The 27,884-nt window shown below is 42.7% G+C and overlaps 1 protein-coding gene across 2 annotated transcripts in view; it reads left to right on the forward strand.

Moving 5' to 3' along the window:
• GPR50 (G protein-coupled receptor 50) overlaps positions 1 to 5,954 on the forward strand; it is a 44,992-nt gene extending 39,038 nt beyond the window's left edge. For both annotated transcript variants that reach the window (XM_053956087.1, XM_053956088.1), the window contains one exon: positions 1,363 to 5,954. In XM_053956087.1, the coding sequence (XP_053812062.1) occupies positions 1,363 to 2,231 (869 nt within the window). In that variant the 3' untranslated portion in view covers positions 2,232 to 5,954. The remainder of the gene's footprint in view (positions 1 to 1,362) is intronic.
• Positions 5,955 to 27,884: the final 21,930 nt, after the last annotated feature.

Below are 27,884 nucleotides of genomic sequence, written 5' to 3' on the forward strand. Positions count from 1 at the left end.
GAGGAGGTGCACGTGTGATCAATTGGATGGGATGTTGCCTGTATCACATAGGGGCACAGGTCTTCACACCTTAAATGTGTTACATATAACTCTATTCTGTATATATACTTTCTCTATGTGTATATTTATCTGCTGTCTAGTAATATTTTCCTTCTCACTGCTGCAGATACACCTGAAAGTTGCATAGTTAAGAAAACCAACTACTTTTTCTAGTGTGCTGTCCTCTAACTGAAGTGTTGAGCTCCTGCTGAAATGACACTATCTGTGGTCATCAAAATGCTGAGTACTGATGGATGTCCTTTTCAACATTACAGCTAGTCCTGTAGTTACACCAGTTTCCACAAGACCTCGGGGTCCTTTTCTTAATGCAATCCTCTATGCTGACTGGCAGACTGAACAGAAAGGCTTTTTGCCTCCCTAAAAATGCTCATTTTCTTAATGCAATCCTCTATGCTGACTAGCAGACTGAACAGAAAGGCTTTTTGCATCCCTAAAAATGCATCAGACTAATGAAATGAGCAGCAAGTAATGTTAGAAGGTCACTGGTCACCCGGGTCATTGGAGGCTGATCCTCACAGTGGAGCTGGCAGGTGTTGTCCCACACAATGCAGCATCTTCAATCCAATAAGGCTTAAATTGTTTTATATTGCAGAGACTCTCAACTCTCTATTGTAGAGCCTAAATGAACAACCTGCAGCACATACTCTGCAGAGATGACTGACTGCAGCTTATTAATCACATTCTCTGCCCAGGACCAGACAGTGAAGAAGTGACTGACCTTCCATATTGAACTGGACAGCTTTAACATTAAAAAGACAGGAAAATATATGAAATGAGATAAGCATATCAAGGCTGCCTGCACCATGGTTCCTTGAAGAGCACACAATCATTAGCATGAACAGTGCAGAAATTCTGGTGAATGCATACCTGCTTACATGCAAAAGAATAAAAGAGACTTTTCCTGTGCAACTGCTGTCAGTGAAATGAATAAAGCACTGAAAACATAACCTGCCTGTCATACTCCTTTGGCCCATGATGGTCAGAGAGAGTCAAGCTGGCTGGTTAACAAGGAGAACAAAATCCTTCTCTCCTACACAACTTAGAGGACCACAGCTGTACTCCCAGTTGTAGCCAAGTTAAGGGTAACACTTCTAGTGTAGATTGTTCCTAAGAAGGAACATGCAGGTCAATCATGCACTCTCCCTTCACTAGTAGAGTGAAGTCTTATTTTCTAGGGTTTCAAATTCCAAGTGGAGAGTAGAGTGAAGCCCATCAGAAGACCTAGGCCTAAAGAGGAGTTTTGAGTTGCAAGTTGTCCATCTGGACCTACACTAACCTCTCACGGTCTCTTCTTTTTTGTAGGCAACATCTTTGTTGTCAGCTTGTCCGTTGCAGACCTTGTGGTTGCAGTTTATCCATACCCTCTGATCTTAAGTGCCATCTTCCACAATGGATGGACCATGGGAAATGTCCACTGCCAGATAAGTGGGTTCCTGATGGGCTTAAGTGTCATTGGCTCCATTTTCAACATCACGGCAATCGCGATCAACCGCTACTGCTACATCTGCCACAGCCTTCGGTACGATAAGCTCTTCAACCTGAAGAACACCTGCTGCTATCTCTGCCTGACCTGGATACTCACGGTGGTGGCAATTGTGCCAAACTTCTTTGTTGGCTCCTTGCAGTACGACCCCCGGATTTACTCCTGCACCTTTGCCCAGACAGTGAGCACATCGTACACCATCACGGTGGTGGTGGTTCACTTCATTGTCCCGCTCTCCGTCGTGACGTTTTGCTACCTACGGATCTGGATTTTGGTGATCCAAGTCAAACACCGGGTGAGACAAGACTGCAAGCAGAAACTCAGGGCAGCTGACATCCGAAACTTCTTGACTATGTTTGTGGTTTTTGTCCTTTTTGCTGTGTGCTGGGGACCATTAAACTTTATTGGCCTTGCTGTTTCAATTAATCCTTCAAAAGTGCAGCCACACATTCCAGAATGGCTTTTTGTCCTGAGCTATTTTATGGCCTATTTTAACAGCTGCCTCAATGCTGTGATCTATGGGCTTCTTAACCAGAATTTTCGGAAGGAATACAAAAGGATATTGCTGACACTGTGGACTCCCAGGCTGCTGTTCATTGATGTGTCCAAGGGCGGGACAGAAGGGATGAAAAGCAAGCATTCTCCAGCCATAACAACCAACAACAACCATGCTGAAATACACCTATGAGTCAGGACAGTACTATTTATTCTGGATTACAGTTGTATATACAATATATAAGAGCCTTTCTAGCTGTGTTCATTGCACAGCTGGTGTTGCCCTCATGCAAGGAAGGAGTCTGCAACCTTTCATGCTTAGCTTATTGCTGTGACATCAAGGCTTTGAATAAGAATTTTCAGAACGGAAATGACTGATCTTTTATATATATATATATATATATATATATATATATATATATATATATATATGTCATCTTTCACTGTGTGCCTAATTAATCGGTTTGGTTGCTTTTGCCACAAGCATGCCAATACCCGAAAAGGGAAGCGTTCAGAGTGCATGGAGGAATGCAGTAATGCTTGAAATGCAGCCTTCAAGAGATAGCAAAATTGCCATTTATTACAGACAAACCTTTCTCCCCTCCTTCTGAATTCTATTTTTCTAGCATTAACTTAACCGGAACTGTATCAAACAAAGTGTGACCTGCATGGCTTTTTACATTTCAGATAAGTAACCATATTAGCCAGCAGGTGTATGTATGGGCATGGTGTATGTTTTCCTTTTTCTTTCTCTTGAGGTTTAGGAGCTAGCCTGGGCTAGATGTGAGGCAGGCAGAAGCCAGATCAGTGTGTGTCTGATGCACTCATTTTAATTGAGTATCTACAGACATTAAGTACCCTTGCACTTTCCTTCCCAGGCCATGAGTAAGTATATGACATATGACATAATCTAATTGCAGTAAGATACTTGGAGCCTGATTCTAATTTAGGCAGTATCCTGTCATGGCCAGCAGTCATTCCAAACATCTTTCAAAAGTCACTGCTATATGAACATCACAATAAAAAAGATGAACATAGCAGAGTCCCATCTGTGTAACGCAGATTGCGACTTTTAAGTTCCCGTAACATTTATGCTTGCAGACAAAGGCAGAAGGGGAAGGCAGTGTTTTTCCAAAAATCCCTCCTTTTGCCCATCACAGAACATGAATTGGCTGATGGGAGAAAAAGTAGAGATTTTTTTCCCATTTTATTCACGTACAGAACTGTAATTAACTCATGGAGTGGGGAGACGAAAGCTACTTAAGCATAATTATGCATCAGTTCTGTTTAAGCCTGGACTGTGCTGTCTATATCAATGTCATGAAGTTCTGGGGAGGCCAGTATCACATTAGACATAAGCACATGGGCAAAGATAAGGCTGTTTCTTTCATGGAGTATGAAAAGGGTGTGTGTGTGTGTGTGTGTTATGGCAGCTGTCTGTAGATATGACTTCTTTGTTTCCTTAGCTTCATTGTGAATTCATCTCTTTATGGCTTTAAATGTGGATCCTGCTTTGAAACAATTACATAAAATCAACAGGTAAGACTCCCCTGGTGCAACCCTACCTTCAGGTTAGCACCCCTGCCTTGATGCAGGTGTGCTGTGGGGCACAGCAGAGAGAGGGCAGGTCTGAGCCCTGGGGGTCTAACGAGGACAGCAGGCAGCCCTGCCCTGGTCTAGGACTGCACTCTTCTCTCTTTGGTTCTAGTCAAGGCAGGACTAGTTCCCAGCACTGAGCCCTGAAAGACCGAGACCAGACTTTGTAGGCGCCTGGAGATGGAGGTATGTAGGATTTCCCCAAAGCCTGAGCAGGCAGTGTGCCTAATCCTTAGTGAAAATAGTAAGCCATTTGTGCACTGCTTTCTGAAACCAGCTTACTGCTGAATGTCCCTTCTGCTGATTTTTTTTGGGGGAAGAGGAATTGAGAGAAATTAAGACACTTTCTGAAGTGGGCCAAGGAACTTTGCATTCTGCATTGCCTCCATGAGGGCTGAGTGTCTCTGCTGCTGCTGCTGCCATGTGGTGAAGGTCACTGCAGTAACAAGGGGGCCCTGCATTTATAGGGTGCCCTGGCACTTAGGAAGTTTCAAACTTGAACATCTCAGCCACTTCAGATGAATGTTGTTTTAAAATGCACTGCAGCCAACCTCCCATAATAGGAATCAAACTGAGTTCTGTTTTGGCCTCTTAATCTGCCTCAGCATGGCCAAATAAAGGTATTTTGACCCTCAGAAATAACTGTTGTCTGTTCGCCTTCCAGAAAAACCACCCTGGATGAATTCACACCATTCCATGCAAGCAAAATCATTTTGAGTTAAACTTGGATAAGAAAAGCACTGAGGGCACATAACTGCAGGCAGTGTTTGTCCCATCATGCCTGGGAGATGTCCCGTGTTCCATGACTAGTCTTCAAAGTCATTTGCAATTAGCCACAACAGTGTTAGTTAGAATCACATTAGCAAATAATTTGAAGCATCTAGTGCCAAGTGAAATATACTGCTTTAAGACAATTGTGAAGACTCTTGTGCAAGTTTGCCAAATATCTCAAATACTCCAAAGCTGGGGTTTCATTTTATGGATTCTTGTCTTTTTAACTGAATGTTCAGTGAAAGTAGTGTGGTATGGTTTTTTTTATTTTATTCTTTAAGCTTGTATTTGCACTATTTCTTATTCAAGCTCCAAAGTTAACAGCCAGCAAGTATTTGACCCAAACAAGGCCAAAGAGGTCCTGAATAGGCAAGCTGTGAGAGTCCCTTCTACACCTGGCAGGAATGGGAGCAGCAGGAGCACGACAGGGCATCTCCCCAGAACTCACAGAGTCACCACTCAACCAAACTATGCAAAATGATCTGCTCGTCTTCTGCCACAGGGTCTGAGCAGCTCCAGATCTCTGCAGGGGACAGGCAAAGTACCTGCTGTGCTGGAGTGGGTCTGAGCAGCTCCCTGCAGTGCAGACCCCGCAGGCTGGGGATGGCTCTGCGGTGGGCACGGGTGGCTCTGGCAGCACAGGGAGCACAGCCCTGGCACAACCTGTTCAGAAGGGCTCTGGGTGTCACAGGGAGGTGCCCAGGGCTGGGCTGATTCAGCCACCATGGCTGGAGGCTTGAGCTCAGTCCTGCTGGAGCTGAGGTTTGCGATATGAACCATGGAAAGCAGGGAATGTAGCCTCAAACAGGAAACACTGTGCCATTTGTTAGCACTTTGAGAGGCAGCACTTAGGATAGGATGGAGTTTTATATTGACTTATTAAACTACCCAAGCAGCTCCTTATTTTTATGTTAGGAAATGGTTAACAGGGTACAGAGAGTTTATTTTTGTTAGCATTTGTTTACAGGAAAAGAGAAGTATGTTTTAGCTGAGAATGCTGAGCAGTGTCACAGTTTCCCTATGAGAATCTAGCTTTAGTCCAAATTTGAGATTTCAGTGTGATCCCACAATTTTAATCACATCCTGCCAATCCCACCTGTTGCATATCTGGCCTTAAGTCTCATTGAGATCTCATATAAACTAGTTTCAAATCACTTGCTCTGGGTTTGATATGGTGTGTCAAATACCTATTCTAATCCCAAGGTCTAAAATTGTTGTTGTGGAAACTTATGGAGAGGCAGTATTGCTGTGAAGAAAGATGAATCTCTTGCCACAAAGAAATATTTTTTGGGTGTTGCTAATGAATGCTGTTTCATCAATTTAAGAAGAATGTAACCAATATATTTATATATAAATGTATATTGCATATGCTGTTTCCATTTTAATGCTAATTGAGAATCCTTCAGTATACTTTCCTATTGCCATTTTTGTTCATAAAATAGATTAATTCCCTTTACCTGTTAAAAATGTAATAAATCTGCCATTGGACTACTTATTGATTTTTTTTCCTCCATTAGCAGTTACTTTTTAATAAATATTTGGAACATCAGCTCGAGTTTTGTTGACTCCCAGAAAGCAGATTGAATTGACAAACATGGTTGAGTTCACACATATCTCAGCAGCACAGCTTGGACCTGGAGGTGAATGACCCTGGGCATCAGAGACATCTCCTTGGATCCACATGTTTTCTTCCACTTGCCTGTGAGCCAGCTGCCTGATGCACTCTGGCCTTCCTCATCAGGGAAGAAACTTTCTCCATACAGCCACTGGTCTTCTCACTGTGTGCTCCTTCGGTGTCCTTTGTCTTTCTTGTCCCTATCCATGCCTATCCATGTGTCTGCTATGGAAGCAGAGTTTGCCATTTCCATTTCCTTGCTCTTTCCTGGGAAGGACAGCACAGCTGAGCTGTGAACAGGAGGCTGTGGGAGGCGGGGTGGTTGCAAGTCAGGGCACAAGGTGGTGTTGGATTGTAGGGAAGGGATGGGACTGAGAGGGTTACCCTGGGCTGGGGGCACAGTGAGGGCTGACACACACTTGGTCTCCATCACAGAGCTTTCTGAGGATGCTGTATCCAAGATGTTCTACTTGTGTTCTGTTCCCCACCTCTGTTTTGGGGCAGGTTTTGCTGTACTCAGTTGTTCAGCCAATAGGTTCTGTCCACAGGTTGCACTGATTATATCCCCATGCTGACTTGACAGGAGCTGTTCTGGGGGCGTCTGTGCTGGTTCTGAAGCAGCGAATATGGGAGTGTGGAGGGTCCAATTGTACCTGCAGCTTGAGCTCCTGTTTCCTAACCAGATGTCACATGTAGCCATGGTGTTAAGGCACTAGAGGCTGAGATTGTCCAGTAAAACAAAGAACATGCGTTAAACCAAAGAATTGCTGAAAGGCCATGGAGCAGACATGTTGAATGAACAAGGACTATTCATTCAATTACACCCCCAAGCAGTATTGTTACTTTTTTCCCTAATCTTTTCCAACAGGCACTGGACTTTCCCTGCTGCTTCTACAGTAAAGCTTGCAATGCTTGGTGATGTGACACAGTGAAAACAGTGTTTATGATAGTGGCAAATCTCAAAATGTCTCTCTGTGCAGAGCTGCCAGAAAACCCTTTCATGGACTTGTACCTGCTGTTTCTACCATGTAGAACAGAATGAATTGAACTGTCAGAAGTAAGGCAGTGTTATTTATTTACTTACTTGTCACAAAGTATAGTAACTGGGAGATAAGACAGATATAAAATGCAAGAGGTGTGGTAATTTAATACCAGGATAAAATCTCTCTCATAGTGGCTATTTAGAAACCAATATTTGTCCTAATGTATTTACCTCCAAGCTTATAATTTATGACATGAAACCAGTCAGTAAAGAGCTACTGCATATGTATTTAAATTTTTATTGAAAAAAATGTAAATCACTGGACCTAATGCAATATTTCTTACCACAAAAACCCTGAGATAAAAAATGCGAAATAGGTTCTGGTAAGAACTCTGTGATGGGATATGTAAATTTTTTTCATTGGTGATAAGAACCATAAAATTCATATCACTCATGAACTACACTTGTGAATGGAAGCTCCATAATATTGTTAACTGAATTTTCATTTTCTAGTGCTTGTTTATAATATCCATTATTCAAGGGCTATAAGTACTGTACAGCAGAGATAGAATTTACAGTACAGGGTTGGTTTCCAGAGCAAACAAGGTGGGTCTGAACCATTAACTGAAATATGTTTCTATGTTTTCTTCCAAGCATGGTCTCCTGATAAGGTTTTTAACTCAAATGATTGCTTCTGAGAGATCAGGGAAACTGTAATGTCTTTTAGATTAGGTGCAATGTCTGTACAGTCACGGTTTGCTTAGATTACCTTTTAAATAGACTTGAGCCATCAAACCATTTTGTCTGTCCAGTTGAAGCACATAATTTATTTCATATGTGGAATATTTTATACATAGCACATTAAATAAACTCTTATGTCCTTCCTTCATCATTGTGCTTTTCCTGCAAGCAAAATTTCTGAATTTCCCTAGAAATAGGATGCAAAATTGTTTTCTCAACTGTAAGCAGGTTGCTTTGCCTTGAGGTAGGTTTCCACTGGTTTTGGTAAGTGTGTAGGATAGAGGTTTAATGTGGCATCAAAATGCAACCATCTTCTGGGTGAAAAGTGACAGCTGTTTTGTAATTTTTAAAAAAAGGGCGTGGAAAAAGCTCCAAAACAATTTGCAGGAAGTAATTGTAATAGACATTTCTGGTTGAAATAAGAGAGAAATATTTGAAGAGATTGTACTAAACTGGGATCTGGAGAGGACAATGAAGTTAAGAAACCCCTTAATATAAAAAATGACCCAAGGATTTTTATGGCACAGGGACACACAGGTGGCAGGGAATGGGTGTCTGGCTGCAGAGAAACAGGCAATACAGTAAGGAAAACTAAAGAAACCTAGAGAAAACCAGTAAGATTTTGCTTTTGGTATTTTTTCTCTTTCCCTCCCCAGCTATGATGTAGTTGTAAATAAAATGAAGTGTCTACTGTCAAGTGCTCCCAAAAGACAATTTTCTTTTGGTTTGTGTCTGGCTCTAGAGAGCCCCAAGCTGTGGGAATGGCAACCTGGGCACAGCTTAGCCAGGCAGGGATAGGATGGGGCTAATGAGCTGCCCCTGGGCAGGGTGGAGCCTCCAAGGGCTTAAATCCCCCTGGGGAGAAGCTCTGCTTTCCCAGGCTGTGTATGGCTGGAAGAGGAGGATGCTGTGTGCTGTGAGACCACATCCAGCTCCAGTGGGGACTGGTGAGACTAAACCGGGAGAGACACCTCACTGATGGTAGGAGGGGGCAGTTCTGCCCCAGGGGCAGGGGCAGAGGGTGGTAGGATTGCTTCCTTGGCACAATGCTCTTTATGGCAAAGTCAAAAGATGTTCCAGAAAGCAGATATCTCCTGTGGGAAACAGAGCTGCTCTGTCCTTGTAGCCTGTGGCTTTCTCTGCCCTGCTGGTAGTGATGGAGGAATTAAAGTGGTGACAAGGGGTGTTTTTCGCACACAGGACCTGTCCTTCTTGCTGCCCTGCCCTGGCTGTGCCCCTCCCAGCCCACCTGTCCTCACAGAGCTGCTGTGCTCCTGACTGAGCTGATGACACCAAGCCCCAGTACACTTAGCTCTGCCTGGGGGTGTGAGAAGGGTTAAATACTTAGGCAATGACACAGGTTAAACCCTGCTTGGGTTAGTCATAACCAAGCCATGCATCAAAGTGGTAGCCGGGCCTTTATCTGCAAACCTTGAGGGCAACTGATTCCACTGTGAGACTCTCCTGATGTCTCCTAGACCAGAAACTTCCCTCCTTCCCAGGCTCATCCCTTCCCTGCAGGCCACCACTGAAAGAGAGGAACAGACAGGTGAAGGAAAAAGAACTGCACTTTGGATTCTAGAGTAGGCCTTATACTGCTTTCCTCATTGTATAGAAATGTGTATAGCTATGATTATTTATTTGTTGACACAGCCTGGGTTTTCCTAGAGGAATCAAGACCAGTCATACATTTCAAATTATTTGTTACACAAAAGTTCTAGGTTTTTTCCTCCTGGGTACTTCAGAACAGATGGAAAACGCAGCAGGTGCTGCTAATGTTTTTCTACCCTTGGGAAAACTTGTCACAGTTACCTGTTTATCTTGTTTATTTTGACATTTTGCTGCCTGAAACTGCTCTGTAACATAAAAGCACATGCAGGATGGTTGGAGGTGAAGTCTTACAGATTCACATATACTTGAACAATTGAAAATCAATAACCTACAAGCAACAAAGAAAAATGTGGGGTTTTGTGCATGTGGAAGATGGCTGGTATTTTTATTTTTACTGAGGAAATGCCATGGAATTATTTGGGTTGGAAGGCGCTATAAAGCTCATTTAATCCCAACTCCCCTGCCATGGGCAGGGACACTTTCCGCTGGACCAGGCTGCTCAAAGCCCGATCCAGCCTGTCCTTGAACACTTCCAGGGATGGGGCAACCACAACCTCTCTGGATAACCTGTAAGGTGAGCCAGGGCCTCACCACCCTCAAAGGGAAGAATTTCTTCCTTATGTCTAACGTAAGCCTGTCCTCCATCAGTTTGGAGCCATTATTTCTTGTCCTGTCATTCTATGCCCTTGTAAAAATCCCTCTCCAGCTCTCTTCTGGCTCCTTTAGGTACTGGAAAGTGCTATAAGGTCTCCCAGGAGACCCTGTATTTCCATCAGGGAATGCAGGGGTTTGCACTTTGTGTATCAGTGACTGAAAAGTGTAAAATGAGCTTTGCTTTAGTTGCCATGCACAAGCTTTTCTTTTGCTTTTTCAACAGGCAATGGAAGGCTCAGTTTATTTTTGCCATGTTCTTAGGACTGTGCAGAAAAAGAATTAGGAGGTTGGTAATACAGACACTGAAGGGTTTCCTGTGCTCAGCATGTTTAAAAAGTGAAGTTTGTAGATGGAAAGCAAGGCCAGTGGTGCTGGCTGTCTGTGTGAGTCCTGCTCTGCAGCGGGACCGGCGCCGCTCAGTGCCTTTGTAAGAGCTCAAAAGTGAGGATGCTTCTCCCCTGCTGATCCAGCTGAGGGCTGGAGAGATTTAGCCAGGCTTTATTCCAAGAAGGAAATAACGACTTTGTTTTTAATTGTGGGTCCTTGGGCTGACAGAAGGTGTCATTTCAGATGCCAGACCTTTCCCTCGCTCTGCTTTCTGATGCTGAAATTTTGGAAAACAATGAATAGTCTTCACTGCTCCCACCCCAAGAGGCGGCACCTTGCGAATGCTTGGAGCTGGCTGCCTGCCTTAGAGTGAGTTTGTGGGTATTGTTGTTTGAGGAATTGCTCTTACATATAAGTGACCTCTTCGAAGGGGCATGGAGCTGGGCTGGAGCTGCACGGAGCTGGGCTGGAGCTGCACAGCTGGTGATAACAGCTGGGATGGCAATTGCACAATCTCTCCATCTTCATGCTTTGTGGAGTATGCTAATAAGGCTTTTGGGTAAGGAACAAATTGCACCTCTCTAACTTCACTGTCCCCCGGGGCTGCATCAGAGAGTACTTATTACAGCCTGAGATGGAGGGGGGATGGCCACTTTGGAGCAATTTCTGTAGGTCTTCTCAATTCTGAGTGTTGGTCTCTTGATTTGCTCCCCTAATGCAGACTTCTTAGTTGTGCAGTTGCATCTGAAATTCACCTCTGAGCCTTTGAAGTAAAATGAATCCTGAACAACTTTCCGAATTCAGAGCTTTCAGCTGAGAGTTATGTCTCAGTATTTAACAGAAATTAATACTAGCCATTAAACATCTCAGCTGCTAATTAAATGGGCTATTTCTATGTTATGTGTAAATCCATCCATATCTTCACTTTGCAGACAAATAGAATTTCATTAAGGTACTTCAGTAACTGCAAAGGGACAGAAACAGCATTTTGGGGTATTTTCTGTTTAGTGAATTATGTCACTGTCTTGTAGTGATTACTAAATACCTTAATGATATGTCTGAAGGAATTTATTCTAGCTTTGGCAGGGCCATTAGGATGATAAAGAGCTCAGCAAGGAAGAGTAAATTACAGCTGAGTTCAGAAATAGTGCTTGAATCTTTTAAGTCCATAGTTGCTGTAAGTTTTTACAAGGATGTAAAAAGAGCTAGATAACTTTGTACACAAAGTTACTATTTGTCAGACATACTGCACAAAAACACTGCCTTAAGCTACGGTTCCTTTATATGATCAATGTGAAAAGGCTCCTTTTCCCAGCCTCTGTTCTCATATTTTTAGTTAGCAGCTGGCACTGACTCTGGTTTCCTGGGTTTTGTGTCAACTTGAAGAGTGGATGCTACCTAGTGGTTGAAGCAGGGGTTTGAGTGGAGGTTGACAAGTCAGGACATCTTGCCTCTATTCTTGCCTCTTTCTCCTTGATTTGTGACCTTGAACTGAAGCGTGTTTTACCTCTAGTTCTGAGATGTAGTTAATTACACTGCAAAACACTGAGGATGAGACAAGTTATCTAAGGGAATTGCACAATGATTAATCCTTAATTTGCTTTGTGATTTCTTTGTTTCTCATTAAGCCTGCTGAAGCAGGACCTTTGAAGTGAAAATCAAAGGTGAGTATTGGTTTTAGAAGTGTAGAGGACTGAATAAATCAACAGTGACAAAGCTTTGCAGAGCCCATGGTTTTATATTGGCCTGGGGCAAAACCCAGGGCCTGGGTCATGTGAAACAGGTTGTCACACTGATGCAGTCCCCTGATTTTTTTTTTTTTTTTCTTTTTTTTTTTTTTTTTTCCTGTAACAGAACACTGTTGTGAGAACAGTCAAAAGCAGTGGGGGAAAGATCAGATCTACAGGCCGTGCTTGATTTGCTTAGATGTGCAATTATCTGTAATGCATTAGAGTCCAGTCAAGCTCATTTATAATTTCCCTCATGGTATTGTGGAGTTGTTTCAATGCAGACGTAGGACTGAATTTATTTTGGTTTATTTAGTGTTCTTAGTAATGTCTACTGTCTAATTCTAGTGTCTGCAGGTGTTGTGATAACTGAAATGAGCCAGTTTCTTGGTGAAAATAATTAGTGACAATGAAACATTAGATTTGCTGCAATACTCTTTGGCCATACTGAGAAATTCTCCCTCCAGCATTGGGTCATGCATGTGTATTTGTGGACTAAACTCCTCCTGTAAGTGTACTAGGGAGGAAACAGTAGGACCGATTCTTTTTCTTTGTTTCCCAGCAAAGTGAACAAGACTAATTTCACTGAAAGCTGTAGTTATGCTAATGTAGCATTAGTGTAGGAGAACTGTGCCCAATCCAAAATGATTTGGTTTTATCAGTTAGAAATTAGGACTGTTGGAGGTAAAAGTGGCAATAAAAAATGAAAGTGATAAGTGATTTAATAACAGAAGTATAAATAGATCTTTTTAAAAAATTGGAGATTGCTCCAGCAGTTCAAGTGTAGGCAAAATTACCAATATCCATGATGTTTGCAAGGGGGGAAAATGTACCATGTTCAGCTGACATGGGACTAGGGATTTAGTGGGAGTTGGCAGGCAAAAGCCCTTTTAAAAAGCAATGTAGGAGTTATAGTCTGTGAGGCTAGGGGTCACTCTGTCTCACTACACCATTAAAAAATTGTCTATAAAAAATTATATGTATAAAAAATATATCTATATAAATGGTAGCTATGTATATAATGGTATATATATAAAAAGGTATTAAAATTACTTCTATATTCTACAAAACTACATCATGTCTGTATTGAATATTCTTAAATGCAATGAAAGACTGTATTTGGAGAGAGAAACCAGAGATACTACATTAATATATACATACACACATATAAACTCACACAGGTAGTATTGTTACTGCTAGAGTCTCTCAATTTGAGGAAAAATAGCAGTGGCTGTGTGCACTAGTGAGAGATAAATTCATGTAGAAAATGTGTATTTTAAGCTACAGTGAAGGCCTGTCAAAACAGGCATAATTGCTTGTGTTCTCAACAAGAATATCTCATCACTTGGATTAGAGCCCTTTAGCTTGGAAAAGACTTTTAAGAAGACCAAGTTCAACCAAGCTCTGCCAAGTCCAGCACTAATCCATGTCCCCAGGTGCCACATCTGTGTGTCTTTTAAATCCCTCCAGGAATGGTTGTGTTGGAGGTTTTCACAAACAGGACAGGATTGCTGGGATACATTCTTTGAGTTTTATTGTGGTATCAGTCTCATTACATGGTTGAGACAATTGAAAGATGGCAACAGCTCGCTTCTTGCTAAAGATTTCTTTGTTATAGAGTATTTTAAAAACTTTCTAGCCAACAGCATATTGTTAAAGCTTAGGGATGATTGTTCTAACTAGTCACTAAAAGCACACGTACACTTGCTTCAAACAATGCTTGCTTGAATGTTTTCTATTAACAATACACAATACTCTATTATTAAGTTTAAAACCTTCTACTATCTTGTTAGGCATATTTTTCTACAGTCTTAAGGTTTATCTTTGCTAAACCTAAAACTATTGTTTCATGTCCTTGCTTGCTACAATAATACAATAGTATTATTGTAACTTTTCTACTTTCAGACTTTGAAGCTCCAAGTTCTCTGCTCTTTCTCTTTCTGAGGCCTACTTCTACAGCTTTCTGAAAATAATCTTACTTTTACTATGTTTCCCACAATGGTGACTCCACCACTTCCCCGTTGCAGTGCTTGTCAGCCCTTCCAGTGAAGGAATTTCTCTTAACAGCCAATCTAAACATCCCCTGGGGCATCTTGAAGCTATTTCCTCTTGTTGTGTGTTACCTGGAAAAAGAGACTGACACCCACCTGGCTAAAACTTCCTTTCAGGCAGTTGTATAGAGTGATAAAATCCCCCTTGAGCTTCTTTTTCTCCAGGCCAACAACCCTCAGCTGCTCCTCATCAGCCTTTTGCTCCAGACCCTTCCCCAGCTCCATTCCCTTCTCTGGACAAGCTCCAGCCCCTTCTTGTCCTGAGGGGCCCAGAACTGAGCACAGGATTCAAGGTGTGGCCCAGCACGGGTGGGTGGTCACTGCCCTGCTCCTGCTGCCACACTATTGCTGGAACAGGCCAGGTGCCATTGGCCTTCCTGGCCACCTGTGCACATCTGGCTCCTGTTCAGCTGCTCTCTACCAGCACCCCCAGGTCCTTTCCCTCTGGGCACCTTCCAGCCCCTCTGCCCCGACCCTGGAGCACTGCAGGGGGTGTTGTGTGTGTAGGATCCAACCCTGTGCCTTGTTGAGCCTTACACAATTGGTCTTGGCCCATCAATCCACCCTGCCCAGATGCCTCTGCAGAGCCTTCCTGCCATCCCAGCCAGCTTGGTGTCATATGCAAACTGAGTGTGCTCTTGATCCCCTCATCCAGATAACTGATAAAGATAATAAATAGGACTGTCCCAAACAGAACTTGCCAGAATTAGCTGTAAAATTGCATCCACTGCTTTGGTTTGTCAGCTAGACTGAGTTTCTACTGCTTCTAAGTCACTTGGATTGGATTTTATGTAGATGGGATGAGATGCATGAGGAGTAAATGTTTTGCAGACAATTTCACAGCTGCTGTGAAATTAGATATTCAATTATATTATCTGCTGGGTCTCATTATTCAGAAAGATATCCAGAGCTTTTGTAACCATCCTTTTTAAATAATTTAACTGATTTTAGGACTGTTGTTAGCTGTGTGAAATTCCACCTAAATGCTCATCCCTGGTCCAGCTTCAGGTGAGCAGCTTGTGCAGTGACATCTTGACTCTTTGCCAGTGCCTTAGATATCTGTTTCCTGCTCTGTCACTGGAGCACGGGTGACTTCAGTGCTCAATTACAGCCCTAAAATGATATATGGAGTTAGGCAGGAACCCTGAGAAATAGAAGCCTGAATTAAGAGCACCTCAGCACTGGACTAGGCTGGGCATGGGGATCTTTGAGCACCTGCCTGGCTCCCACTGCACTTCCTTTGGCTCTAGGTGAGATATCAGAATATTATTATGTCAGTAAAGAATAATTACTGTGGTGGTATTTCTTTTTGTAAAGGGAAATGCAATCACTTCTTCATTTGACTTATTCCTAAATAGCTGGTTAAATCAGGTGAAATGAAGGTGTTTTAGGCCCCCTGTTCTGTTAACAATGTGGAAGGCATGATCCAGAGGGAAAGGTAACACCAGTAAAGTCTGCAAAGAGGATGGTACACAGTGATTGCTCTGAGGACTCCCTGGTCACGGGATTCATGTGCTCTGTCAGACAGAGCTCTGCAGTCACTTGTGCCAGTAGCACCATCACCACTGGCTTGGCCTGTGGGATGCAATTCTGCCACAGGGTCCTCTACAGTGCCCAGTGGTTCCTGGGAAAGTCTGTGGAAGAGGCTTTGGTAGCCAGCTGAGCCCTCGTCAGCCCCCACCTGATGTTTATTTTTGGGTACTGTTGGAATAAAATGTGCTTGGGAGTCTGGTGATAGGAAATGGGGCTAAGGAGTCCAATAGAAAGACTGAAACATAGCAGAATTACTGCTCCTGTCTTTCCTTGTTTCTACATCTGTCCCAGGCCACTTGCAGATTGAGGGGATGCCTAGAGCATCTGTGACCAGGTGGGTCACTGTTGTAGGACTCCAGCAAAGCTGAGTGCAGGAAAAGCTAAAAACTACCAAGCAGCTGTTTGCAGTGATGAAGTGAAAAAAATGTATTTATTGATTATTTTTTAAGGTGACTCAATCCTAAAAAGAAGAGCCATAAAGACTCTTTTTATTATAATATTATTAAGCTTTAATGTGGGCAAGCTGCCATTATAGCAATTACTGTACTTTGGTATACTTAAGGCTGCCTATGAGACTGGTTTAAGAGGTGAAACCATTTGTTATTTCCTCTACTACCCAAATATAAATTATATGTCCTGTAACATTTGGTAAGGTTAGATTTTCAGAGAAATCAGAAGCTCAATTATTCATGTCCTATATTAACATCAATATTTCAAGGTTATGAAGAGGCATTTATGTGAGCCTGGTGAGATTTTTAAGCCTCCTTTATTTTGTGTTGTATTTACGAAAGACTTTAACTTTGGAAACAGACCAGTAGACTGATGCATGGGCTTAATTCATGTGAAGTTGTTCTGCTCAGCTGGAGCTTTAAAAAAAGATGATGTGGCCATGCTGTGCTTGATCCTCAGCCTGCTGCAGATCCCTCTTGTAGCTATGGCATGGGACATGGAGTTCTTGAGAGATGATGGGAAGTCATCCTGTTAACTTGTTGGGATGCTGGGCAGGTCCCATCCTGGGTGATGTCAACTCAGCACCTCAGTTTTGAGGATTTTGTGCACACAGCTACAAATTATGTAGGTGCCCAGAGAGAAGCTTCAGTGAAGCAGAGGTCACAGAGCCCAGCAGTCTTACTCAGACTTGCTATGTTCATCTTTGGGCTCGAACCTTGGAGAGTCTCAGATTGTCACCTTTGTTCCCATCTGACAAATGAGATGGAGTTTGTTGCTCTGCCCATGTACAAAGATGCTCAGACCCATCTTGGGTCTCCTGTGTTTAAATTTATAACCCTGAATTTAAATTTGAGTACCTCCTGTGAGGAGAGATGTAAATACCTGGAGTAGCCTGAATTCATCTGCGAGTGAGCACCATAATCAAGTTTAGATAAAAGGAAAGAGCATTTCAGAAAACCCAGGGGGAATAAAACCTGGTAATTTCTACAGGGGCAAGGTTCATGGAGGTAGTCAGAGAGCTTTCACTGCAGGATTTTTTTGGTGTTTTATCCCTGCAATGAGCATGTCTTCCCTCTGGCAAGCCTTGGTCCTACCACAGTGACGTGTTGAGGGGAGAGCTTGTGACACAGGGGGATGAACCAAAGCACTTGGTCTCTTCCATTGAAACACTCTAGCATCTCTATTAATGCATTTCCCTTTTTTGAGTTACCTTTCTTGTCTGCACTGTTCTCTGTGTTATATTAAGGAAAAAACCCACCAACTGCTTTTTGGCTAATCTCATTACGAACAGGTCACAGCCATTAAAAAAAGAAAACACAAAAAACCAACAAAAAACAAAACAGCTTCCCTTTGTGGCATGGTACAGCTTTGATTTTGATGTTTTATTAGAGCAGCAGAATTCACACTGCTGTAATCAGAGGCCAATTGCTACTTCAGTACAAAGCTTGATTCCCAAGAGTCTCGTAACTTGTTTGTACAACAAGTAAATAGCTGTTTTCCTGCAAAACTGAGGTATTGTCTTTAAAGTATTTATGCCTTCTCCTCCCTGTTCACCCCACCCCTTCCTACCACCAAGGCTTCCCCAATACCCTTGCTCAAATTCAAGCACACTTCAAGCAAGCAGTTGATGTTGGCACAAGGAATGTACAAGAGGTCACCCTGGTCATGGGTCCTGCCTGTGTCCCCACCACTCACAACTGCATCCAGCTATGTCACACAAACTATCATAGGCAGAACAAAGCTCTATCTTATCCCAGAAAGGGAACTCTAACCCTTTCTAGGTCCTAGAAGGCTGTTCTAGTGACTGTCTTAGTTCTCAGTGAAACTTGCCTGCATGTCAGTGTTTGGGAGTTTTTGCACTGTTCTTCATCTTATCTAGCTTTTCCCCTTCTTCACTGAGGTTGTCTTGCTGCTGAATTCCATTAAAGTTACTGTGTCTATCCTTGCTCATGCCTTGGTTAATGCTGGCAGGTTCTGCTTCCAGGTCAGGTAAGGCCAGAAGTACAAAACAGGAGAAATTAAATTCTTGTGCTCTGCCTCCCTGTGCTGTGGGAAGCCTTGCTTGGAGCAGTGTCTTTTCCTGCCTTTGGGAACAGATGAGGAAACAAAGGGGAATACACACAACTGGAAATGTTTCTGCTGTTTCTGTTTTGTAGATCTGTCCTGTGCACATTTAACTTGGTTTTAAAAGCGTCAGTGGCATCTAAACAATTTGTGGCAAGTGGAAAAAGAATTCAAACTTGAATATTGCTCTAGGACTGATAATGGCTCCTATCTTTTTGGGCCTCTTCCTACTGTAAGAGCTGAAGGCTCCTCAAAGGGTTGGAGAAGAACCTCCCAGTGTGCTCTGACTGACCTCTCAGTGATACTCCTCAGTGCTGTACATCATTCACGCTTCAAACACTCTGCAGTGTCAGAAATGGCACTAATTAAACAGAATCCTTGGAATGTGCATACGAGTTTGCCCTGACTGCACACTTCACCTGTAAGTTTGGTTAGGTTAGATGCTTCAAAAAAAGGAAAAGATTTGTTCAGTCAGTCTGCTTCAGAATCAACTGAAACGTCTAATAAGTCAAATAACTTTTTAAAAATTATCCTTATTTCTGCTGGTGTCCCTGGGGTTATATCTGTATGCAATACTGACTGACTACAGCAGTGCAGTCTAGAGAATCTGCACTTTTTTGTCAATTTTCTATTCATTAGCTGCTGCTGCTAACAACACTTTCTTCACATCCTTGTCTTGAGTCACTACACTCTATTATTTGGAATAGGGATTGATTCTTGATGTGTTTTTGCAGCAATATCCAGTATCATTAGGCTTGAACTTAGCTACAAGTCTTGTTCTGTGTTCCATTGCTAGCACTAATTGATGTCAGTTTTAATTTTGTGAATCCCTGACTATTTGGATGTGTCTGTATATATACAAATATAAAGAATGCCTGTCTAAAACATCATGTTACTGGTGTTTGTGGGAAGCGTTGGGATCTCCTGTGAAGCATCTTAATTAGCTTTGCCTTTCATGTTGACATCCTAAATTCTAGGCTTGATTTATGGATCAGATTTTTTCTCCCTTGTTTGTCAAAACAGAACAACTTCTTTAGAGCAGAACATAATGCAAATACTAATTAAAACTGACAAGTCAAATTGATGTCACCTATTTTTAAGCGGAAGAAAAAACTGACTAAGAAAAATCTATTCTGCCCTTGTTGAATTTGGCTGAAACATGATTACTGAAATCTATGAGCATAGAATGAATGTTCTGCTTTTGCTGTTTCTTGAGGCAGGATCAGCCATCCATGAGTTGAGAGAGCAGAGCTGTTGCCCGTGGGGCAGGACAGTGATCCCAGCTCCCAGCTTCTCTCAAAGCTGCTGTGCTGCACTTGCTGATGGCTGGCTTGGTGCTCTCTGCTGGCAGATGGGCTTTGGCCAGATGTGATCCCACATGTGATCTCTACAGATTGCAGATGTGAGCGTTGAGACTGGTAGTCATCAGCCCTGTCTCTCCAAAGTGCTCTAAAGACTGCTGGGAATGAGCTCCTTAGTTTGAGCCTGGCAGTTTGTGTTGTGCAGGAGGGTGGCCCATGCCAGAGTGGTGAAAGCAGCCTTGTTCAGCTGCTGTTTGGCAGGGGGATAGGACAGGTGCTGCCCACAGAGAACTGGCTCTTGTCACAGATGACAGGAGCGTGGGAGCCCTCTTTGTGTAGCAGGGAGTTTGGATAGCTGATAATTACTTCTTTCCCTCCCTCCCTGGGAGGCAGAAGATGTTACAGGCACCTAATTATCATGAAAACTTAAGGAGTTTTTTGGTTTAGATCTGGTTTTGTTCCAGCACAGAGCACTGCATCATTTCCAGTGCATCCTGGTGATGTGCTGATGGTGTTCTGCTGCTGAATAGCCCAATAAGAACTAAATGCTTGCACTTACTTGGTGAGGTGCATTTTCTTGATGGTGAGACACATAGATGCTAACAACAAAAATATTTCCTGTGTGGATAGACATCCACTAGGGTACAGTGCAACCATAGTATGCATAAAGTTTTATAAAAATGGAGATATGTTAGATATGTTCTCATCATGTGTTAAAATAACATTTGTGGTATGGTGATCCATGCCTTGCCTTCCCTTTCAGTCTGTATGCATCTGCTAATGATAGCTACTATTTATATGCTTTTTTCCCCCCATGTCTTGTGAAGATTCTTCTACTGCTCTCCAAAAGCCTGGGTTCTTTCTGATGGCCTTACTCTTTTAACCACCCCTGGCACCCATCAGTCTGTCAGTGCAGCTTCAGTGCTCAGCAAGTTGCTGAGTGCTGGAACTGTCCTTAGGGCAATGGTTTTCTTATTCTACTCCCATCCCTGTTTGCTTGGGGAAGTATAGGCTACTAGGAAAGAAAGCCATTGCCTTTTACTTCCTCCAAATCAAATTCTGTTTTTTTCACTGGAATGTTGGTGTATTACCCAAGAAATACTCATTTTTCATGTTTGGCTTTTATGGTTTAAAAAAAATCCACCTAAAAACACAACTCCACACACCACCCCTTTTTTCCTTCTGAATCCTTGTAGCTTATTGTGCTGGCTGAAATGGGGTGGCCGTCTGTAGCTTGAGAATGAATTTCAGACAACTATCTGAGTAACTTTTTAACTAGAACTTGTACTTCTTGTCAAACTTTTAGACTAAAACTCCTGTAAACAAGCTTTCCAGAGCTGCTCTTGCTGAGAGCTGGCTTGGTGCTATCTGCTGGCAGATGGGCTTTGGCCAACAAAACACTTGAGAGAGGCTCCATGACGCTCCAGGGAACCAGACTAGTGTAATCCATTTCCATGGATGACACTCAGAGGGCAGTAAGGAGGCAATCTGCTGAAGGCAAATACTGGTTCACTTTTTTTTGATGTCTGGGCTTCTGTGGGGTGAATGGAGTATCTGTGTTTTTTGGATGAGAAATGAAGGCCAGATGCAGGGCTGGGCTGGTGCCAGTTGCAGTTTCTAGAGTTTTGGTCTGGAACATGAAATGAGCTGCAGTGAGGCATGTGGAAACTCAGATGTCTCGAAAGGCAAAGTGGTGATCAGTAACCTGATTAGAGTGAGACCACGAGAGGTGTTGGGGGCACTGAGATCTGCCATCCTCTCTCTGTGGAAGGCAACCACCCATTCTGGAGTTGCAGGAGAAGCTCTGTGCCCGGGACATGAAGCCTGTCTGGCTGTGCAGCAGGCACCACTGCTGCCACCCAACTCAGTTCTAGCACTCAGCTCTTCCCACCACCTAAGCTACCTGAGTGAGACACTGTCAGGGATGTGAAAAAGTAGAGGTGAAGTACCTGATGTCAGCCAGCATGAATCCACATCTTGCCTCTTGAAATGCAGCAGTGAAATTCCGGAAGAGGTAGGTAGGTGTTTGATAACACCTTCTTTAGAGCATGGCAGTGATGCTGCAGCTGAGCTTCGTGGGGTAAGATATGGTGGTAGGAGGCACGGGGGAGCAAATGGCTCTGAGAACTGGAATATACATGAGCAGATTGATGGGTGTGTGAGGACCTTCCCAGTGGTTTGTGTTCATAACAGACAAACTGCTCCAGCAGCAGCAGGAAAATGGAATGCTGAATACAAAGCTAAGAAGAAAAGAAAAAAAAAACATCTACTGCAAATGTAGTCTTTGTGATCCTTGGGGAGCTGATTTGTTCCTAAGTGAAGCCCCACATGAACTGGACCCATCTCCAGGGAATCAATGCAGTACAAGTGTACCAGATTTCATGCTGCTGATCACCAAAGGGTTGATGACATCAGCTGTAATAACTGGTAAAGACCTGATCCCTATTTACTGGAATAAGGTGACAGTGCAGCCATGATTCTTTATGCCTTTGAAATAGGTGAGCACAGAGATGTGGGACTTGTCTGGGCACTTCCAACTTCCCATCCATATTTTCCCAGTTTCAGCAATGGGATGTAAAAGCTTTTCATTGTTTGGTAGCAGTTATCTATAGTAAAAATATGGTGAACCCCGGATTCAGGGAAGAAATGATGATGTCTGGTTCCAGATCAGAAGGCTGAAGGATAGCTTTATTAAAACTATACTATATTACATTGATATACTATTTAAAGAGAGACTATCCTATTCTACATACTTCTTACTTACCTATCTAACTAACCCAAACTTGTGACTCTCTGCTGAGAGTCTGAGCCACAGCTGGATCTGATTGGTCATTGAACCCAAACAACCTTCACCAGAATCCAACCCAGCAATCACTTCAGGTAAACAATCTCCATACCACATTCCACATGGGGAAAACAAAGGAGCAGAGATAAAGATTGTTTTCTCTTCTCTCCATGCAATCCTGAGAGACAGAATTATGTCTCTCTATCCAGAGAATGTGAATGTCACAGTTATCAGTGTGATGTGACCCTGTATTACTCTAACAATTAGTATCACATTAAAACAGGCAAGAAACCTGTTTTAAGTAAGAGTGGAATCTCTGGTGAAAGTTATTGTGACAAAAACTTTGTCCTTTCAGCATCATCTGGGCTGGGGCTGGACAGGGACTGGATGCCCACACATGACACAGGTCTGCACTCTCTGGCCCGACCAAGCAAGTGATGAGTGGAGCTGTTGGCAAGGAGAGTCATAGGATTGATGGAGGGAGATGCTGCTCTGTCAAAAGCAGGGCAGGCTGGGCTCTGCCTGCTTTCCCCACAAGTCCCTTTCCACTCCCCCAGCCCAGCCATAGCCTATGGGGAGCTGAATGCCTTTGCACCACAAACATGTAACGGGAAGCCTGGGTGTTATCACAGCAATGGCTGTGAGCCCCCAGCTCTCCCCAGGGCTGTGGCATTTTCTGGACAATAACTGGGTAAATCACTTGGCAGGGAGAGCGGAGGTCTAGTGCAAAGAGAGCTTCATGGCAGAGTATAGGCTGCCATGGCCCAGGTGCCTTTAGCTCCTCAGGTGCTGGACCTAGTGCCTGTTTTATCCGGAGACATTTTTTCCAGTCTCTTTAGCCCATTGTGGTAGTGCAGTCCAGTTGACAAGTCACACTGGGATGCAGATGGATGGATATGTCTGAAGCTGCATTTACCAAGTGCTCTATTCTGAATGAGTCCTGGCAAGCAGCCCACGTGCTGTAACTTGGCCAGCTAAAAGCATGCTCAGTGTGTGTGAGCTGGCTAGTTTAAGCCTCAACAAAAGTAACTGGAAGATGTTCCTATGACCTACATAGGAGAAACTGTAATTTTTCCATGGAATTGCAGATAAGAGCATTGTTCTTTGGCTCAATTTCCTAAAATATGAAATTCTGAAATGTTGTCATTGCTGATCTCATGATCATTTTTGAGTAGCTCAGCCCACCTATTGTCAGCCCTCCATTTTTGCTGAAGTGGTACCGGCACCTTGGTGAAGATCTTGGTTTGTGACTGGGTGAAGCAGAGAATCCATTTACCAGATGCAGAAAATATTTGTTCCAACATCTGTCCAGCATGCCAGTCACACAAAACAGATGGAAATCACATCGCTTCTTTAACTGCACTGGGTAAAGTACAGTTAAATTGCCAAAATATACGCCCAGCTTTGCACTTCATGCAATTTTTCAAGGTTAATATTTCTGTTGTTGTATTTGATTACTAGAGGTAGTGAAGCAAAGATTGTCAAAGATTATTAAAACAGAAAATGTTGCAGGTTTAGATAATTTGCAAGTAATGCTGGAGATATGAGACTACTGAAATGTTACTTTTTAAAATTGTTTCATAACGAGCTTTGCACATGTAGCCCTACTAACAGCCAAGATACTAAAAATTTTGTATAGTGATGTCTTCTTAGAGGTGGGGGGTGTGTAGTTACACTGTGGGTTGGATGCTGTTATTTTCTAACTACTGTTCAATTACAAATTTTCTGATTCTCTCTTAACACTGCTTGGTGCTTTTCTTGCTCTCTGGTGTTTTACCTGGCAGAAACCTCCTGCTTTCTTTCCTTAACAACTCAAGTAATGTTCACAGTAGAATTCTGTTAATAATGAAACCAGGGATATATCTTTCTGAAAGCAGATATTGAAAATGCAAAACTACAAGACACAAGGAGAAACCAGCAATATTTAAATCTAAACTCTGGCATCAGTTTAGATTATGGCTTTATGGCTGATAATCTCTCAGTATTGTCAAATGGGGAGTCCTTGAGGGTAGTTTTGCCTTCACTCAAGATGAATTAAGGGGCCGGTTTGTCTGGAAATTAAGAGCTTAAATCTTTAATACTGATGCATACATTATTTTTTGAAGTGAGAGGCATTTGATATCTTATTTTTGCTCATGTATACAAGTGCTACGCATGTGAAATCCAACTTCCATCTGCTAAACTAAGAAAGCTTCTTTAGCAATCAGTGTCAGCAGCTGCTGAGGCCCTCAGTGAACTACAGCAGAAGTTGTGGTTGTCTAAGAAACAGCACCTTGGAGCTGTTCAGCACAAGGAGCTCCTTCCACGAAGTTCTCTGGTCATCTGAGAAATCTTAACGACTTGACCTCAGTATGGTTTTTAAAGACTTCTGGCTCAGGATCAAGGGTGGGTGTTGTTCTGCCCTCAAAATGCCTGAATTACGTCAATGAGTTGGATTTAGTTGAAAACTTCGGAAGGAAATAGAGCAGTAGCAAGGGGGAAGGCTGCTGAAAAATATGACATGGCTCAGGGTCAGTGAGATGTAGAACTAATCAAGATAATATTTTTGAGATTACTATTAATGCTAGAAAGCTGTGTCTAAATGAAGACTACATTGGCCCATGATACCTAACCCCTGAAATGAGGGCAATCAGTAAATCAGGACACTGCGTTTGCTGACGTGCTGCACAGCGAGGTCAGGGATCCGTGACTTGGAAGGGGTGGCTTAAAGGCTGCCTCATGCTCAAGTTTGGCTCAGCAGAGGAGTCTCATGCCCTAGTGATTCAAAAATGAGATTAATGTAAATCAACAGTAACATATTTTCTTGTTCTATTGTTTTATTTTTTCCCCTTGGCCCTTCTATGAGGAATTTAAACATCAGGATGTGACTTGGTTTTTCTTATGGAAATTCACAGCACAGACAAACATTACTTTTCCAGAGGACATAATTGTCATTTCAGCCAGCTCTGCCTTTGAATGTCACAAACATCCAGAACCTTTCTTCACTACCTGGAATTTGCAGGATCTCTCTCTGCAGAGTACACATGACCTGTGCCTCAGAGAGGGTTTGTTTTGACTAAACTCTTGTAAAACAATAAAAGGAGCAGAGCTTATGATGTGAATGCCTTGTAGCATACATCCACTGCATGCTTGCAGTTACGTGTCAGACTTGGAAGGAATCACTTGTCTGGTTAATGAGGCTAAAATCATCTTTTAGTCGCAGTTCAAAATTCTGGACAAACTTTCTACAAATTAATTCTCCATAGCTTCTTTACCACAAGGAGTTGGAAGCTTAGAGTGGCCTGGTCTGCCAGTCTGTTCCTTAAAAATTATCGAAGACATACAATCAAACCCTTGATTCAATTTCTTCCCATTTGGCTCTACTGGTTCTATCCCTGGGCTCAACCAGGGACCAGCAGTGATGGAGATGGAGATTAGTGGTGATCAATCTAATTTACTGGTTGGCACATTTCCAGTGAGCTCAAATGGACTATAGTTAATCTAGTTTTCAACTATGCTTGTGTTGTGAGTGCAAGTTAAAATTTGCTTTATATACCTCTTACCAGATGGCCTTACAGCTAAAAGTATCAGAGTGGGAGGAAGGAGATCTGGCATTAGTTTGTAGCTTTTCTACAGCTTTTCTAGATCATCCTGGCATGACTCTGTGAGGAATTCTCCCCAATACAATGACTGAAGAGCTTTTATTTACTTTTTTTTTTCCTTTTTTTTCATAAGAGGAGCACATACCGTTACCACAGCTCATCTTGCATGAAGTCAAAGAGTCACAGAAAGGCTTGGGTTGGAAAAGGCCTCAAAGATCATCTTGTTCCAACCCCTCGCTGCCATGGGCAGGGACACCTTGCCCTAAATCACATTGCTCAAAGCCTCCTCCAACTTGACCTGGAACACCTTCAGGAATGGGGCATCCACAAGTTGTCTGGACAGCCTGTGCCAGTGCCTCAACACCCTCACAGGGGAGATTTTCTTCCAAATATCTTATCTGAGTCTGCCCTCTATTAGTTTGAATCATTTCCTCCTGTACTGTCACTCCTTGCTCTTGTCCAAAGTCCTTCTCCAGCTCTCTTGTAGCTCCTTTAGGTACTGGAAGTTGCTCTAAGGTGTCCCTGGAGCTTTTTATTCTAAGATGTGTGGCATCACTGCACACAGAGTGTGCAGCACAGGGTGTCCCTCTAGTTGCAAGGGGGAGTTTGCACTTTCTTTTGCACTTGATTCTGCATCAGACAAGTTTTCTTGTAGTGCTAGTAGGTGATATTTTTAATTATTTTATTATTATTCCTATTTTTTTCTTATTACATATATTCTCAGATAAACCTAGAATTAACCTAGATCATTGCTGATGATCAGGATGCTGCCAAGTTCTGTGCCTTGCTGACTGTGTAATAGACCACACAAAAGTAATTAAATGCAAATAGCAATGAAGGTTGTACAGGTGAGGAAATGCTGACGTGTGTCACTAGTAGAGGTGGACATATGAAAATTTTCTTGCCTTTCTTTTTTCTCTTCTGCTGCTTACTTTCTGTATTTCCAAAGGCAAACCACCAGAAATGAGGTACTGAAAGGATGTTTCACTTAAATTCATATTTTTTCCCCTAAGCTTTCATGTGGATCTCCAGGTTAAGTCTCTAGAATGTATAAATGGCATTTATAAAAAATTCTTCCCTGTCGAAATGAGGCTAATTCAGATTCTTTGAGTTTTAGGACTCACTTGAATGGAGAAACTCAGGTGTTTTCATTACTTTTTTTAAAAAACCCTTTTAATCCTCAGAAGGAAGTATGTCCAGTAATTACTGTTCTATGCAAAAATATTCCTACTTCTGCTTCACTAGAGTTTATCTTTCCCATTTGCAAAATTCCAGGGCTGTAAACCTCTCTCTCACTTGGACAAAATTTGTAGAATAAATGAAAGTGCAAAAAGGGGAAAGGAGCATCCCAAGGTTGGTGGGGACACACAGGCTTGAGGTGGAGTGTGGCACAACGACATCTGCAGGGTGCAGGTGAGCCCAGGGAATGGCAAAAGTTAGGAAAAGCAGAACTGAAAATAGCAAAACTGAAAATAGGCAAGATAGCAGGAGGCTTCCCAGACAGCATGATTGGTGGTTTGGGCTGCAAGTCCCTTCCCCTTGTAGGTGGTGGGATGGTCAGGTTGCCCAGAGAGGTGGTGGATGCCCCATCCTTATCAACATTCAAGGCTGGGTTGCACGAGGCTCTGAGAAACCTGTTCTAGTTGAAGATGTCCCTGCTTATGGCAGTGAGATTGAACCAGATGACCTTTAAAGATCCCTTTCAATCCAAACCAATCTGTGATTCTGTGTTGCTATGAGTTAGCTCAGTGGAGGGAGGAGTAAATCCTGGAGATGCCAGTACAGTCACCTCTGAAGCCAGTTCTTCCTGAGGCCTTGCAAAACTTGGTCTTTGTGTCTATCTTTCCAAAACTGCCAGATGGGAATAAGAACCATAAGAGGCTCTTCATTCCCTTTGTTAAGCAAGCCCTTGTCAAGGACTGGGATGAGTAAACCACTCCCGTGCATCTATAAAGGTGTTAAAACAACGTGGGGCTTGGCTCCATCTGGTAGCAGATGCCTGCATGTGTATAAGTACTGTGGAAAGAATAATCTCCTTTTAATGCTGAAAATTAAAT

Source organism: Vidua chalybeata, chromosome 14 (genome assembly GCF_026979565.1).
Source record: "Vidua chalybeata isolate OUT-0048 chromosome 14, bVidCha1 merged haplotype, whole genome shotgun sequence".
NCBI classification, from domain to species: Eukaryota; Metazoa; Chordata; class Aves; order Passeriformes; family Viduidae; genus Vidua; species Vidua chalybeata.